The sequence below is a fragment of the Phocoena sinus genome, chromosome 13 (genome assembly GCF_008692025.1).
Source record: "Phocoena sinus isolate mPhoSin1 chromosome 13, mPhoSin1.pri, whole genome shotgun sequence".
Lineage (NCBI taxonomy): Eukaryota > Metazoa > Chordata > Mammalia > Artiodactyla > Phocoenidae > Phocoena > Phocoena sinus.
Window position 1 is genome coordinate 18,364,523 of NC_045775.1, and position 18,069 is coordinate 18,382,591.

An 18,069-nucleotide genomic window follows, 5' to 3' on the forward strand; every position below is an offset into this window, starting at 1 on the left:
CAGACAATCAAAAGTAAAAATTAGGGACTTCCCTGGTGGTCCAGTGGTTGACAGTCCGCCTTCCAATGTGGGGGACGTGGGTTTGATCCCTGGTTGGGGAACTGGGATCCCACATGCCGCGGGGCAGCTAAGCCCATGCGCCACAACTGCTGAGCCCACACGCCACAATTACAGAGCCCACGTGCTCTGGAGCCCATGTACCACAACCAGAGAGAAGCCCGCGCGCTGCAACAAGGGATCCTGTGTGCTGCTGCTGGGACTCAATGCAGCCAAATATAGATAGGTAAATTAATGAATATTTTTTTTAAAAAAAGTAAAAATTATACAATCTGCAAAACTAAGAAAAACAAAGTCTTACTCAAATTCAAACAGTTCCTTTTTACTGTGAAAAAAAAGGAAAAAAAGAAAATTAAAGATTTATATAGAGGAAGTTTAGTATACTAATCTAGGGACATGAAAAGGTGTCTTGTGGCAGACAGCAGAAACATGGGCAATCTAAAGCCAAGAACATTCTATTCACTTAAAGGAATAAGCCTCTCAAAATTCCGGTATGAAATCTCTCTCCACATTTAAATTCTATGTATTGTTCAAAATACGCTGATAACTACCTGATTAAAGAGAAAACACTATAGATTAAGTGAACCATACTACCTGATCGTCTATTGTAGCATAGTCTTCCAATGAGAAAAACAAATTTCAGAAGTAATCCATTTGCTGCTACACAACGACTTTTAGACAATCTTCAATTGAAGTTAAAACCACACTTTCTCAACAGAAAAACTTTTACATAAAAAATACTGAGGGCTACTAAAATCTAAAAGAATCATATAACAAGATTTTTGGCATGCTTAATTAATAAACATCAATACGTCCTAGCTACAAAATAATGAGTTCAGCTAGAAAGTAGCATCGCACTTGCAGCCAACAGTAATCATAATTACGCTAAAGAAAGACATGTTTTTCTTGTCATCTTTATTCAAGTATTTCACAGCAGTTATATTACAAATTACAGTAAATGTTCAAAATTCCAGAATTCAAAAATTAAATAATTTATTTCAAACTAATGTAAAATGAAGTCAAATGCAAAATACCAACTTAACACAATTCTAAATTAAACTACAAACCCAAAACAGACCATAGTTGATGAAGTGTACTTAATCTGCAAAGTAGACATACATGACTGACACCAAAGAGGACTCCCAAAGTCTAAATAACCAAATGTACAAAATACAAAAGATGTAGGTACAAGTCCAAATTCAAGCTTACAATGTGATTACAAATAATAATTATAATAACAATGGCATTCAGCTACGGGACCTGACACTGAAGATACCTACTGAATAGCACCATAGCTGAACCAACTTAATCAAAAAATGGGAAGATATTACCACCCCACTCCCTAAAAATAAAATCCAGTAAACCTACAAATACATTTATTGGCATATGAGAAAAATCAAGTCATGAAAGGACATTAAAAAAAAATAATCACAGGTGAGATTCAAGCTCAAAAACACAATTAACTCCACAGCCATCAGTTTCAACCCTAGTGCGGTTCCATCATCTTCGAAAGGCTCCTATGGTCCCCACAGCTGAGCATTAATTATTGTTGGGCTGTGCCGTGATACATATTTTAGTGATCTGAGAGCAAGGTTCTACACAGGAGCGTATCATTTATAATGCTCACAATAGGAAATAAGAACAGAGGTCAATTTGTACATATTTTTGCCAATGCTATATGGCAAAAATTAAGAACTTACAGAAAGGTAAACAAAATTGAGTCCACTTGGATAATTTCACAAGCTGCTTTAAACTATAGAACCACCAGATATCTGTAAAATAAGAAAAACTGGTATAGTGGGGGGGGGGAAGGGGCCAGAGGAGTTGATACAATTTCACCTCATTTTTCTCCCCTTGGCATTAGATTGGCTTTCTCTTTAAGACCTAAACTGTTCAAAGTGGCAGTTCCTATCATACTGAGGTTGCCTCCTATTTCTCCATCTATATCAAGGTTAAAATTAAAAAACTTGATATTTTGGAAGCATTTTAATGCTAAACAGAAATAAATTTCCCTTGTCAAACTCACTGATGGCTAAAATCTTAATTAACTTGTACAAATTTAGTAAACTACTAAGAACATGTGCATTTTTTTTTCCATTCACAAGTGCTGCTGTTACTTGAACAGAATGCTTCTGAATTAGAGTAACTGGAATAAATATTTAAAGAAAAATAGTGCAGCAAGAACCTGAGACTTGCAAAAAACCCTTTTACCAGAAACTTGCTACAAAAAATCTGCTACATCTTATTTCATCAAATCTTTAAATTCTGTAACAATTTCCATCAAAATACAAAATGCTAATGTATTAGACTGTAAAATAGCTTGAACTGGTATGATGGTAATAAATTACTAAAGTAAGCATGAAAATCCTCCCAATAATCAAATTAGAGGTTTCAAATAACCTCCCCTTTAAAATTGGTTCATCGTTAATCGCACTTGCCCACCTTAAAATACAGTGTGCCTACATGGGTAGTATCTTGAATTATATATGACTAACTGAATATTTTGAAAACTTCCTAGGTATAAAGAAAACAAGTGGCATTATTTAAAAATTAAACTAGAATTAGAAGGCATAAAATGTTAATGTAAATGCAAAGAAGCACTTCAGATTACTGCAGTAGCCTTGGCCAAAGTGTGCTTTCTGAGCTGGCATCCAGCACCCTACAAAGCCAGAGACGAGGAGACAAGTACCTTAGCTTCAGCATGTAAACGGTGGCAAAGTGAATACAGAACTCTGTAGACACTGTTGGTAACTAAAATACAAAAAGCTGAGGTAGCTCATTATCTCTGCAGTAGTCCAAGACCGTTTGCTCTAATTAAAACCCAAACTACATGTGTTGCATATATTGTAAAGACACACCTGCAGCTAACAGCTATAATGAATGAAGATATCAAGAAAACTTGTCAAAATTTTCTACTTTTTTGTTTAAAAATCATCTGATAAAAAATGTCACTGCACTCCCTTTGTCTCTTTGCAACTGCCTAGACTGTGTCTCTGAATTTGTAGAAAGTTTTTGTAAAACTAGTAACCCATAATTAATTTTAGATAAGTACAAGTCACAGAAATCGCTTAACAAGATCCAAAACAGGTTCCAATCAAAACGAATAGTTGTGAAGGTAAGCTTATGATAAGGGATTTAAACATTAATACTGTTATTCAAGGACCATACCAGAGCTCACTTGCAACTATGCATATAGAAAATGAATTTTATGGAGCTTCTGACAAATTCCTCTCTTTTCTGTCCATTTGGCAAGTCCGGGCTTTAAACCAAAACAATTTATTATACATGAAAATCGTTCTTCTCGGGGAACTCAAACATGAATAACTATTAAACTGCCATTGACAGAAGAAAATAGAATGTCACTCTATTTTCTGACCATCATTGTCATCCATACCAAAAAGGGTGTGTGTTTTTTGATGGACTGTGAATTTTCTGTTGTTGTTGTTTTATTATATGTTTCTTAAACAGAAACGGATCATACAGGAAAACTTACCATTTTAGTATATTATGTGGCTTAACCACTGTCTTGATTGAGTTTTGAAAACAAGATAGGCATTTTATACCACAACACTGGTTGCCTCTTAATGATACAGAGTATCAAAACTTATTTTCAGGGTTGTGACCAAAGAAAACATTCTAATCCATTTGCTACAAGTAAGCCCATCCTTGTGTTTAGCCTTATCCTTCTCGAATAAAAAGGCACATTAAAGGCAGTTCTAAAGAGCCTAATCTAATTTTATCCAGTTTCTTCAGTTTCCCACCAGAATATACCATAGCCAACTTTAAAACAGGCTTCAGTCTGTTACCCAGAAGAAAAAATAAAAACAAATATGATAAAAGGGGAGTGGGGGGGGGAAAGGTTGCCCACTGTTTAAACAATTCAACACACTTAGAACTGCTCCATCCAGTTTCCTCGTGTTTGCTGGTCTGCTCCCTAAGAGAGGTCTCCAAAAGAGAGTGCACAAAAAGAGAAGCAGAAGTGAGAGCAGTTTCTGTAGCACCAAAATCTCCAATCTGTGGGGTTGTATTTTTTATTTGTGGAAAATACAACATGTTTCTGAAGTTCTGTTTGGTTCTTGTAGGCTGGTTGGTTTCAGGTACCTGAGACAATAGCACCAAATTCAACAGAGAGAAAGAATGAGTGAGAGAGCACTTTACACCAAGGCTCTGCACATAATTGGTGCAATTTGAAATTGAATGGCTCAGAAGACTGCTCTGGCACGAGCAGATGGGAGAGGATAAACCACTCTTCTTGAAAGGTTCATAGGAATGTCTCAAACATATGAACTGTTCTTTCCATCTCCTATAAGGGGGGAAAAAGTACATGTTATCTATTAAAGGAAAGACAAAAGCATTACAGAAAAATTCACTTCAAATTAACTTTCTAGATAAAGAATTTTAGATACAAAGTTAAGCTTTAAATATATTCCTGATTACAGTACCATAGCTACTGTGTAAGACTATCTGCCCTAGACACGTCCAGATGCCTCCTACTTTACATTCAGGCTAATGAGGATGATGCTAGCAACAATGAGCACTTATTGTGCCAGATACTGTACTAAGAAATTTACATGTATAAGTAATCTGCCAGCTAAAAACAGCAGCAGGATTTGAATACAGGTAGCCTCACTCCAGAGCCTGCACACTTCCTGACTCACTATATTCGACTGACTCCCAAAGCACAATGAATGTATTCAGTATAATAAAACTTGTACCCAAAGTAGAACGTACCCTGCTCCCAGTGCTACTCACTTCAATCAGAGATGAAATTTAAAAAAAAAAAAAAAAGCCAGAAAGAGTCGATGCCATCAACGCCAGGAATGCCACTCACTGGTGATTCTGCTATAGATTCCTCCTCTCCTAAATGAGACCCCTAGATTACAGGGTTCCAAGACCCATACTGCAAGATGTTTCAACTGCTGAAGAGTATTCAATCCATTCACGCTAATCAAATGTCAAGCACATGAACAAAGTTGTTCTAGAATTTTTAAAAAGTAAAGAACTCTACCCCACACATTACATTCAGATGGGCAAATGTCAAATACATCTAAGACATTTGGTTTTCCCTTCCATCTTTAAACACCTCCAAAGAAATTATATCCTACCTCTCTACAAAACTAACAGGCCATACTAACAGATTATCATCTGATCAAAAAGTTCTTATAAATGACCAATCAAAATTACTTCTGCTAAATGTTTCATCATGTTACTGAGTAGGAGAAAAGTTCTGTTATAAAATACAATATCCAATACTATCCCAATTTTTAAATATATATTCACACTTTTATACACATAATGTACATCTAGACATTTTTAAAGGATGGAAGATATTCTAAAAGATTAACCCTGATTAGTTTCCTCTAGATGGTGGGATATGGGTGATGTTTTTATTTCTGTTATTTCTCTATATTGTGTAAGGTCAGAATAGATTCGTAAAAATGTGACTCATAAAAATGTGATTACAAAGTAACTTTTAAATGCTCTCTTGCTTTGATTCAAGTCCAATACAGGCATACCCTGGAGATGTTACGTTCCAGACGAAAGCAAATAAAGTAAATCATACAAATTATTTAGTTTCCCAGTGCATATAAAAGTTATGTTTACACTATACTGTGTAATGGCATTGTGTCTAAAGAACAATGTACACACCTTAATTTTTTAAATGCTTTAAAAATTTTCTTAAAAAAATGCTAACCATCGTCTGGGCCTTCAGTGAGTCATAATCTTTTTGCAATAACATCAAAGATCACTAATCACAGGGACTTCCCTGGTGGCACAGTGGTTAAGAATCCACCTGCCAATGCAGGGGACATGGGTTCGAGCCCTGGTCCGGGAAGATCCCACATGCCGCAGAGCAACTAAGCCCATGCGCCACAACTACTGAGCCTGTGCTCTAGAGCCTGCGGGCCACAACTACTGAAGCCCGCACGCCTAGAGCCCATGGGCCACAACTACTGAAGCCCACACGCCTAGAGCCCGTGCTCTGCAACAAGAGAAGCCACCGCAATGAGAAGCCCGCGCACCGCAACAAAGAGTAGCTCCCGCTCACCACAACTACAGAAAGCCCGCGTGCAGCAACAAAGAACCAACACAGCCATAAATAAGTAAATAAATAAATAAATAAATTTTTTTAAATAAAGATCACTAATCACAGATCACCATAACAAGTACAATAATGAAAATGCTTGAAATATTGCAAGAATTACCAAAATGTTATTAACACAGAAGCACGAAGTGAGCAAATTATGCTGGAAAATGGCGATGTTGCCACAAACCTTCAATTTGCAAAGAATGCAATATCTGCACAGTGCAGTAAAGCAAGGTATGCTTATATTCTTTAGTACACATGCAAAATAATCACATCCTCTATACATAAATCTTTAACATACTAGAAGTACTTCTTGAGAGCAGAGACTTTTGTCTTATTCATTTTATTTGCTCAGATGACCGCAAAAAGAAGTATGACTTAATCATGTAAATTATATGAATAGAGATATAAGCTCGTATTTATAAAAAACTTTCTTATGGCCCAGAGTTGTCCAGAAAGCGAACGGTTCACCTCTAAAGTGTCTAAGCACAAGGACAACAACTCCCTCATGTGGTTATTTCACAGGACTAGATTTGATTAAATGAGATGACTTTTAAGTTCTCTTCCAATCATTAATAGGGTGGCCAGTAAGTCTCATGGCCCACGCCAACTCCTTTTAACCAGTAGTGGCCACCTCGGGAGCAGTGGTAACATGGACTGTGAGGCCATGCTCACATTCAATAGGCCAAAGTGATATATGCTTAATCGGTCAAGTCAGTTATAAGTAAGGGAGGGGAGAACTGTGAATGCTAATCTGTGTATTTGCCAACCATGAATCTCTGTGTTTTGATAAACAAACAATCCCAGATTACTTCTGTTCTGAGACAAAATGGTACCAAGAGTATATTTTTGAAACTCTTAATGATTCTTCTAATCTTAAATCTTCAAACCACTCTTCAGTTACTTGGTGAAAGATTTAGACTAAAATAACTTTTTTTTTTCCTCTTTTCTTTGGGACAAGTAAAAGCACATATTTGTTTATTCCACAGATGAAGTAATAAGCACTCACCTCTACAAGCTGTGATTTGTCATAATCTTTACGGTGACGGTAGATGCACTGACTAAGAAGAGAATATAATCTCTCAAGTTGATCAACTGCCAGATTGTTGCTTTTATCTACCAACAAATCAAGCAATTTCTAAGAAAAATTAAAAGAAAAAAGAATAAATGAAATTTGATTTCATTGTTCAAACTGAAACGGTTCCACTCAAATGCTAGGCAACAGACACCACACGCTATGGTGTAATAGTGACACCTGAGTTTAGAAGATTCCAGGGCTTAATTTATTACCAAGAACATTCTCATATTTCTAAACCCCTCAAAACACACACAACTCTTTTTCATTAGAAGCCCTGAAGTACCTATATTCCTAGGTTAAAGCAAAAGATTATCAAATCTAGCTTTATTTCCATTCATTTAAAACTGCCTGGGAAGAGCTAAGCTTACCTTCAATCTCTCATGATCAACTATAAGAGGTGGCACAGGCTCAGATGGCTCTTCTGGAACCAGTTCCAGGCTTGTTGTTTTTGCCTGCTCTAAAATTAACTTACGATATTTCTTTACTTTAGAAGCACCTACAATTGGGAAAAAAAAAACAACAAAAAAACACTGCAGCAAATAAAAGTTAAGAAAAATCAGACAAACAATTATACATTCTTTTATCCACCACAAATCCTTTTGGGATAAGGGGGTAATTCTTTAAATAATAAATGATTTTTTGAGGGGTGTAAGACTAAGCAACCCAGATTAAAGAGAACTAGACCACAACTATGAAAGCCAAGTCATACTAGAATATCATCTTAACAAACATATCCCCTAAAAGGAAGATAAGAGTAATCTTCAGCTCTAAGCAGTAACTTATAAACTGTCTTCATTCTCTGTATGATAACCATTTTAAAATTCGGAGCTCTCAGAACTAGAAGAAAGGAAGCACCCTAGAAAAGCAGATACTAACACAAAGTGAGGCCAACCTGCCTCATATTTGCCTCCCAATGCAAAACATTTGCTTCAACATTGCCTGAAACGTCTTACTTTTCTCTGTTATATTGCCTGTGTTACACAAAATTTTCTCTTAAAAATATAAACCCATTAAAAATGCTAAAGGTCTAGTGTCCTATCCTCCTACCTTAGAGTGAATTAGTATAATCTAATTACTTTCCTCCCAACATCTTGCTGAGACCAGCCACACTGAAAAAACAGAAACTGTGAGGTCACTGAGTGTAACTTGACAGCGTCAGGCACCCTGATGGGTAGGGACGGCAGGTAAACCATCAAGCCTTACGCTCCCTAAGCAGGAGCACTCTTAGAGGAGGCCGAGGCGGGAGGAACACAAGGACAAACTTGGACTGTTTCAGAACTTTATACAGGACCTGGCCCATGCTCAGTGCCACTAAGGAGACCCTTCCTCCCTCCTGAATTAGTTCTCTTAGTCGCAAGTCTTTAAACAATTCCTTTTCCTCAATGCCTGCTATATAGATAAATAATAAATGAACCAAAATGTTGCCTTCAAAAACATATACCCAGGGCTTCCCTGGTGGCGCAGTGGTTGAGAGTCCGCCTGCCGATGCAGGGGACACGGGTTCGTGCCCTGGTCCGGGAAGATCCCGCATGCCGCGGAGCGGCTGGGCCCGTGAGCCGTGGCCGCTGAGCCTGCGCATCCGGAGCCTGTGCTCCGCAACGGGAGAGGCCACAGCAGTGAGAGGCCCGTGTACCGCAAAAAAAAAAAAAAAAAAAAAAAAAAAAAAAACATATATCCAGAGAAATTTTATATTTCAGAAAACCTTTAGAGTGAAAGCCTTTATTTACAGTTCAATTAATATATGCTAGGAGTTTTGTTAAGACCATAGGGTACCTCATTATTACATCCATGGACTTCTAGAGGCCCAAAAACCTGAATTAGGAACCACTACACGAGGTTACATTGCCCTGACAGTTACAAATGAAAGCTTCAGGTAAAGCGTTTACACAACAAATATCTTTAAAGCTTTTAGATCACCAGTTGAACATAATATTCACTTAAACCTTTTCTGCAAGCTTACTAAAATCTCATAGTGAACTAGCATTAAAAAGAACTTCTCCTCCCCATCCATTCTGCCTCATAACAGGAATCTCTCCCTTCTTCCCACTCTGTCCCATTCATTACTTAAACTCTAGCTTCAACACATTTTTTTAAGTTCTGTCTATATGATAGCCCAGGATAAATAATGCTCTTAAAATTGCTTTCTATTATTAAATATTGGAGAAAAAGAAAAATTCTTAACAGGCAGCATTCAAGAACCATACCTATCTCTTTATCCATTAAAAGAATTCTAAGACTTTGAATACCATCCTACTCTCTAATTCTACTGGAGGGCTCAAAAAACTGGCATTAAAAAACCTTTCTCACATAGCCCAAATCCCAGGCTAACACTATATACTCCACACAATTTAGAGAGCATGATACAATTTCAAGATAACCTGGTATAAGAAGAGTGCTTATTTGGGAAGGAAATTCAGTACACTGAGCAAAGTAGATCTCTAAATCACCCCATCTCACTATGGGCTAAAGAATAACGATAAACAACAAAGTGGGGCCAGAAACCCTCAACGCCCCCTTTCTGCTGCTTCTTAGAAGAATCATATATCCAAAGCAAGTCAGGAGTGGGCAGAGTGCTCTGACTCTGCGAGAATAAAGTAACTTTGACAGTGAGGATTCTGCTGCTTTCTTCCGCCACTGGTCGTATAGATAGAGTCTCCTAGACTAAATATCCCTCAGATTCAACTAACAGTGACTGCCTGGCATGAATATACCTTAGTATATTACCAGGAGAGGCGATTAATATACATGACTTATATAATCCCTGCAGTGGCACCACTCTGAAGTTTAATTTAGAAGATAAAAGACAGGGTTGGAGAATATAAGCAACTAGCTCAGAGTCACATGATTATAATGAACAGAGTGGTAATTTAATGTGGGCTTATATAACTTTACTATACCATACTGCTACAGTATCCAAGTCTTCTCACCCACCCCCACCCCACCCCAATAATCCTTCTGTTAGAAATCCATCTTCCTAACACTTGTGGATCTACTCAGTTTTTAGTCATAAATCCGTTAGGACAGGGATGATAACCAGGTGGGAGGCAGAAGAGGAAGCAGCCAGGTAAGCAATGCATTCTGGACCACAAACCCTCTGAAACATTCACCAAAATTTATTATGTATGTGTACACTTTTCTAGGCAAAGGAGTGAAAACTGCAACAGATTCTCAAAGGGGTATAATTATTTATCAACTATTGCTACTGGGGACCAGATAAAATATGCACTTAATTAACTCTGGAGTTAAAACCTTCAGGAAAAATTTTAAAACATTAGCTCTACCTTCTTTATCCAGTTCTGCATCTTTAACCTCCACATCAGGGCCAGGTTCGAACTTCTCATTATTGCTACATTCCACTGCCTCTAGTTTCTCAGCATCATCTCCGTGATTTTCATTTGAAGCTTCTGGTTTTTCTTTTGACTGGTCCTCCAGAAGATTCTTTTGTTCAGAACTACATTTGTCTCCACTACCACAGAAAGAAACTACTTCAGCTTTGCCATTCTGACACTCCAGAAGTGGTATTCCTTCAAAACTGTCAGTGGAGGCCTCACCGTTTAGACAGCTTCCTTTAAGGAAAGACTCTTTCCTAGATGTCTGTTCTGGATTTAGAGAACTGCTGCTGTTGACCAGTAAAGACTCATTTGAACTTTCCTCTTCAGTAGATGCAAAGTTCTCTTTTGTGCCCGCTCCGTTGTTAAGCCTCCGCCCCTGGTCCATGTCCATGATGTCACACGATGATTCATCATTGGTCATAGATAAGTCTCCAGTCTCTTCTCCATTTTCTTCATGGCAGTCAGTGCTTACCTCAAACTCTCCATTTTCTAGCAATTTCCTGTCCTCCATATGATTCTCATAGTCAGCAAATTTGGTGTCCTCTTCATCTTTTTTTAAATTATTGACTTTCCTTTTCTTAATAATTCCTTTACCCCACTGTGATCGCCGCCTTGATTTTCTCCGAACTCGAACTATTTTACAAAGAAGGGAAAAAGATATGTAGAACCTGGAATGCAATGCTTGTTTTACAAATGTTTATTAAATAAGACCCAAACGAAAGTAAACCCATACTAGCGTTAACACACAGACAAAAACTACTTAGCTCTTGACATCCATGCTGAGTAATCCTCACAAACTACAAGTAAAATGGACATGAAGTCAGGGATGAACTCTGAAGAATGAAAGGAATTTACATTTATTTCCTGTATGAGTTTACTCAGCACTCACTTTTTACCACTGCCCTGGATTCTACTTTATAGCTGTTCCTAATTCCTAACATGCAGGGGCCAAGCGTACTATATACACATTTAGGGAATGACCACATTACCAAGCTGCCTGGAAGGTTTGGGGCTATAGCCCTGGACTTCCACCAGGAAGATGAGTGCTTTGTCAGCAAGATCACCCAAGAGCTTCTAAACCATGAAAGGAAATTAAAGTATGATCCAGTATATGAGGAGAGAATAGTTACAGGTATCCCGACAAAGCAATCTCTACTGCCTCTCCTTCCAGAAGAAACATAAGCCCTATGAAGGTTATATAGACAATGTGGTTAGCCAGCTGTTAGCCATCTACCACAAATGGTTCACCTATCAGGATCAATTTCTTGCAAAGCTGTTATTTGAAAATATGTAGAAAAATTAAGCCCTCTGCTATCAAGGCAGCAACAACATTAACAAACAATGAAAATAAATATTTGGTCAGTTATGTGAAACGGGAGACCTACAAAAGTTGTAGGGACTATACTCCTAGATGTTAGAAACTATCATGAGCTTTTATGAGTAGATAGCTGGTACTTCCAGGTAATGATGGACCCAGGAATCTTTAATTTCCCATGTATGTATCAAAGGTAACTGGTTATACAAGTCGATCCCATTGTCCCTTAAATAAAAAGTTAACTTTTATTTTGCAATGTGGGACATTTTCACAAAGAAATTTAAATACAAAGTTATTAAAGCAAACTAGTTAAGCTAGAGACCTATCACTTCTGGTGTCAAACACCAAATTCTAAATATTAGTTTGTTGAAAGCCATCAGAGTAAAAATAATTCATATTTTTCCAAGGCTATAAATGTAATGTCAAATCTGGCTTAATTTTAAAAGAGATAATATATATTTTTAATATGTCAATGTTGAAAGCTTCCTGGGCAAAGACATTTTAAAAAGAAAATACAAATATGAGACCACTAAGTATAGATTGTTTAATCCACAGTTTAAAAACTGCTTTTGAAAGACAAATAGAGGGGAATGTGGTCTTAAGACAACCTTCACTTCTTTACTCTAGCACTTAATATGAACTTGTGATCTATCAAGAGTATATAGTATGTTTACATACTTTTTCCATCCTTTCATCTTTAATCCTTACTGAGTCTCTGTAAAGACACCAAGGTATTCACAAGTGTTGACAAATTTTGTCATAACTATCACTCTTCTTTCTCATCTAAGAATAAATCTACTAAAGGTTTCTAAAATCATCTGCAAAATTCAAGTTATTTAGTCACTTGGCTCAAAATTTATTTTGCCTTCAAAACTGTACTATCGTAATTACCATCATCTCTCCATTCCTTTATCCCCTATTAATTTCTATTTTTACAATTTACAGTTATAGGCTAATTGGAGATGAAATTTCTATATTAGTCTACTTTTAAAAGCACAGGCTATAAGTGATAGGCATTCATAAGCATTCCATTACTTATATGAAAAACTAATCCAGTCCACATTAAAAGTGTAAGAAAAGTATTCAGCTTGCTCTTTCTCTAAAATGTAGAGCTGTTAGGTTTTACTACCTGACAAGTCACTCCTGACATTGTGTCCTTGCTTATTCTCCAATAACCAAAGGTACAAGAGGTTCCCTTTTTCTTTCCTCACTAAGCCATGGAGCACTAGAGAGGCTGGACCCTGCTTGATCAGGAGCCAGCGCAACTCCTTAAAATGTACTCATACCCCAAGCAAAGGTTAGGAGCCCTTCTGAAGTAAGTTTATTTCTAATGCTTTCATCCCAGCTAAGAAAAAGAAAATGTTCTTATTTGGGGAGAGGTCAAACTAGAGATATGTTCCCCGTCCTTTTATTATCACTTCTAATGCTTAGTATGATTTTGGTAAAATAAGAGGAATTGGTTATATACGTGCCACAAGAATAGGGATTTTTGTTTTAGTCACTGCTCTATCCCCACAGCACCTGGCATGTGGTAGTATATATTTACAGAACTAATCTTTAATATACCCACTTCCTTTTTCAAGGGTGCTTTGTGTGAAAAGCCCATTTAGAGGCACAATCTTTAAAATCAAGTTTTATAACATCTCTGAGTTTGTTTCCAAAACTAAGACCTTAGAAAAGCAACTCTTCCAAAGGGAGATTTAGACATATGATTTAAGTAACTTAATGTAAAACAGACAAATGATGAGTCACATATGCCATCTACTGGTAAGAGAAAACAGGACTCACATTTGTAGATTACAATATTTTAATACTTAAAGGAAATTAAAACTGCTTGAAGCCAATATTCAATGTGTTTTAGTTAGTAAATATTTTTACCAGTTGCAGAGAATGTAGGGATTTCAAGGTTTAAATTAGAGTGCTGTGTCACAGAATCCAGGTCACGATCCAAGGTACAACTAGGATAAATAGCTTAATCAGTTTCATGGAACTAAATGCACCATTAAGTCCTTCAAATGTTCTCACACATGAATGCCACTTGTCACAAAGAGAACAAGATAAAAAAAACTGAGTCTGGTTCATTCATTCAAATTCAATGCCACTGGTGAAAGAACTTATTATGGCCATCTTTACTGACAGTTGGAGCAGAATTACCACCTTTATATCAGAAGAACAGCGTATATCTTCCAAAGATGGCTATCTTTAGTGAAACATAAAGATTACATTACGATTATACCCCAATAAACATGTTAAAAAAAAAAGATTACATTAGGAAGATGCTGTGTTTATTAACATTTGTCTTTTAGAAATTTTACAGATCACCATGAATGAGGAAAAGTGAGGAGAACCCAGAACACTGAATTTTCCCCTAAATACATCTGACTTAAACAAAGCCAGTTAAAGAAGGCTACACAGATTTTTCTCAGAAAAATCAACTTCCTGCTGTCAATTCAGTCACTCTCCTAAGCCGGAGTTTCCATTTCCCACCATAACAAGAACATTCTGCATAACATACAGCAAGGGGTTGGAGGCAGGGTGGATAAAAAAAATCTGTTGGTGGGCTTCCCTGATGGCACAGTGGTTGAGAGTCCACCTGCCGATGCAGGGGACACGGGTTCGTGCCCCGGTCCGGGAAGATCCCACATGCCGCGGAGCGGCTGGGCCCGTGAGCCATGGCCGCTGAGCCTGCACGTCCGGAGCCTGTGCTCCGCAACTGGAGAGGCCACAACAGTGAGAGGCCCACGTACTGCAAAAAAAAAAAAAAAAAATCTACTGGCTCCACATCTCTATCTAAAAACCAAAGTTTAAAACTGAAGATATTCAAATCTAGTTCAATTACAACAGCAAGCATTGAATGGAGATAGGAGAAAAGCAAATAAGGTTAAAGAAATGTATTCTGATTCAGCATTTTACCCCACAAGCTCTTAGCAGCCCTTTGGTATAAGTGCCCAATTCCTAACACATCTGCCTCATTTGCAGTTGTTCCCACTACTGGATAACATGATCTCAAACACTCACATGCACATTTATTTGCAGAGCTGTGCCAGATATCCATTGGATTTCTTTGTTTGTGCCGAAATGCCTCTTCAACTCTAGTTTCCATCTTTCGAGCTCCAGTACCATGAGGATTTATTTGTTCTGCTGTTACCGATAAGCCTGCAAGCAGAAGATAAGCGATACCTATTTAAATATTTCCACTTACATAAACCAACAAGGTTAAAAAAAAGTCTGAAATACAAAACTGAATTTTAAAGTCATTAATTATACTTGGACAGTCTGTAATTCAGATGAAATAGTATCTATTGATTTAAGATGGGAAAGAAACTAGATATAAAATCATAAAAATAAAATGGCAGGCCATGCTTATTTACACTTAATCTCCAAAGGGCCCCGTGTTTATTCATTTTACTTTGCAGAGGGATACATTTCACATTTTTATGACTGTGAGACAGTAAGATTATATATAGTCTAAAAGTCATGATTTCTGCCATCTTAGAAAGTATAAGCATATACTGGGCCACTGAACCCCATTCATATGAACTGTTTCCGTCTGACATTAGCTGGCTGTCACACCACACTGCATAAGTTTGGTTTTCGTGCACTGATCTTCATAAAAATAACCATTCCATCTCAATTCTCTTTACTAGATTTCTTTCTTCTATGCCATCCTTAAATGTTGCCTTCCTTAAACGTTTCTAAGGGCTGTCTCTGGAATCCCTTTTCTTCTCACTTTAATCTACACCTTCCACCACAAATATTCATGCCTTCAGCTCCTACTGGCATTCTATAATTTTTCCCAAATGACATCTTTAGTCCAAAACTCTCTTGAGCTTCTGATTCATATCAGTTGCCTACTTGATATCACCAACTGGATATCCTAGAGATAGGTCAAATTAAAGATAACTGGTTTCTCTTTTCCCACCAAAAAAACCCTGTCCTTATATATTCCCTCTCTCTACTGGTGGTATTAGCATCTACTTAAGTCATTAAACCAGTAACATGGCAGCCAATTTTGCCTCTTCCTTTCCTTCACAATGCCCTCCACCCCTGCAGCTGCATCTCTCTCATGTTAATCCTACCTTCATTCCCACTTCACTAATTAAAACTCTGGACTACTCCAACAGCCCTCCCCCCACCAAAAGCTTTATTGAGGTACAATTTACACAACATAAAAATCACTCATTTTAAGCGTACGATTCAGTGATTTTTAGTGAATTTACAGAGCTGTGCAATCAACACAGCAATCCAATTTAGGTAACTGTTCCAGGCAACCACTAGTCCACTTTTTGTCTCTATAGACTTGCCTTTTGTGAGCATTTCATATAAATAGAATCATGCAATATGTGCTCTTTTGTGACTGCCTTCTTTCACTTAGCATAACATTTATAAAGTTCATCCATGCTGTACCATGTATCAGTACCTTATTCCTTTTTATAACTGAGCAGTATGTCACTGTACAATATACCCTGGTTTTTTTTTTGTTTTTTTTTTTGCGGTACACGGGCCTCTCACTGTTGTGGCCTCTCCTGTTGCGGAGCACAGGCTCCGGACGCGGAGGCTCAGCAGCCATGGCTCACGGGCCCAGCTGCTCCGCGGAATGTGGGATCTTCCCGGACCGGGACACGAACCCGCGTCCCCTGCATCGGCAGGCAGACTCTCAACCACTGCGCCACCCGGGAAGCCCTTATACCATTTTGTTTACCCATTCATCAGTTGATGGACATTTGGGTTGTTTCCGGTTTTTAACTGTTGTGAATAATACTGCTATGAACATTCACGTACAAGTCTTTATATGGACATATGTTTTCATCTCTCTTGGGTGGATCCCTAGGAGTAGAATCGCTGGGTCATATGTAAATATTATGCTTAACTTTTTAGAAACTGCCAAAATGTTTTCAAAACTGGCTCCAACAGCTTTTTAACCGGTCTCTCATCCTCCTACTGAGCCACATTGAGACCTTGCTATTTCCTGCTGCCAAGGCAATTTACCAATCCATTCCACTGTTTCAAATACTTCTATGAATCCTACTGACTATGGCAATTGTTCTAAAACTTTAGTGTACATAAAAAGCACTTGAGTTTTCTGAAGTGCAGATTTCTCGGCCTTCAGATTCTCGGCCAGAGAATCTAATTCGGTAGTTCTAAGCTGATGTGGGTAATAAACACAAACACATTTTAAAAAACATAGATCTACAGGATAAAGTCCAAGCTCCTTAGCAAGACATTGATTCATTCAAATATTTATAAAAAGCCTGTTGTATACCAGAGATAGTTCTAGGGACTGCAGTAGAGCTATGAATAAGACATTCAGAGCACTGATATTCTAAATAAGGAGGAGAGAGACAACAACAGTAACAAAATGCCAAGTGCTATGGTGACCAGAGCCTAATAAGATTACGTGGCCAGGGAAGGCCTCTCTAAGGCAGTAGAAGAAAAGCGTCTTCACAACTTCAATGTCCTGGACCCAGCTCACCTTCTGAGCTCTGTTTCCCACCATTCTGTACATCTTTAGCAATACCAGTTTGCAGTTCTTCCAATACACCACGTTATTTCACGTCTCTGTGCCTGTACACGTAGTGTGCTGTGCTTACAATACCTCCTCCTTCTCCGTCACTGCCTCCCTTCCTCTACTTCGCTAGAGACAACACTTCTATATTCATTGCCCAAACTCTGATCAAAATGCTGGGTTTCCTACCAGGAGGTCTCTCCTCTGTGCTATGAACATGCTTCAATCAGTACATATGCCACACTATACTCGATTTTACACTTACTCTCTCCTACTGAAGTGTGAGTTCCTCAAGGACAGGATTATATATAGAACGAACAAAACACATCTGCTAATTCTGTGTTTATATTAACAAAATTGCACATAAATTCCAACAGGTTTAAAAAAAAGTATTCCTAAAAACCATTTTTAAGTATCAGTATTAGATATAAACTGATGAAAATAAACCCTCTTCAAATATGAAAGCCTATCTAAATCCTTTAAGAACAGAAATCCATAATTAAAGATATATGCCTGCAAAAGAAATTTCACTAAGAAGTACTTTATTTCTGTAATTTGCACTAAAACTGTTATAGAAAGTAAAATTTTAAAACATCTTTGAGAATTTACATGACACATTTTCATATCAGAAATTAAGGATGGGCCTCAAAATACATTTTCATAATACCAGCAACCGTAAAGAAACACCATTCA

At 37.6% G+C, this 18,069-nt stretch overlaps 1 protein-coding gene across 3 annotated transcripts in view; it reads right to left on the reverse strand.

The window, feature by feature from the left end:
* Nucleotides 1–854: 854 nt before the first annotated feature.
* ATAD2B (ATPase family AAA domain containing 2B) overlaps nucleotides 855–18,069 on the reverse strand; it is a 155,962-nt gene continuing 138,747 nt past the window's right edge. For 2 of the 3 annotated variants that reach the window (XM_032652570.1, XM_032652569.1), the window contains exons 24-28: nucleotides 14,889–15,026; nucleotides 10,505–11,188; nucleotides 7,592–7,719; nucleotides 7,155–7,283; nucleotides 855–4,360 (exon numbers count right to left, since the gene is read on the reverse strand). In XM_032652570.1, coding sequence (XP_032508461.1) covers nucleotides 4,319–4,360; nucleotides 7,155–7,283; nucleotides 7,592–7,719; nucleotides 10,505–11,188; nucleotides 14,889–15,026 — 1,121 coding nt within the window. In that variant the 3' untranslated portion in view covers nucleotides 855–4,318. Of the gene's footprint in view, nucleotides 4,361–7,154; nucleotides 7,284–7,591; nucleotides 7,720–10,504; nucleotides 11,189–13,769; nucleotides 13,829–14,888; nucleotides 15,027–18,069 lie in introns of those variants that run through there. The other variant, XM_032652571.1, reaches the window with a different exon arrangement.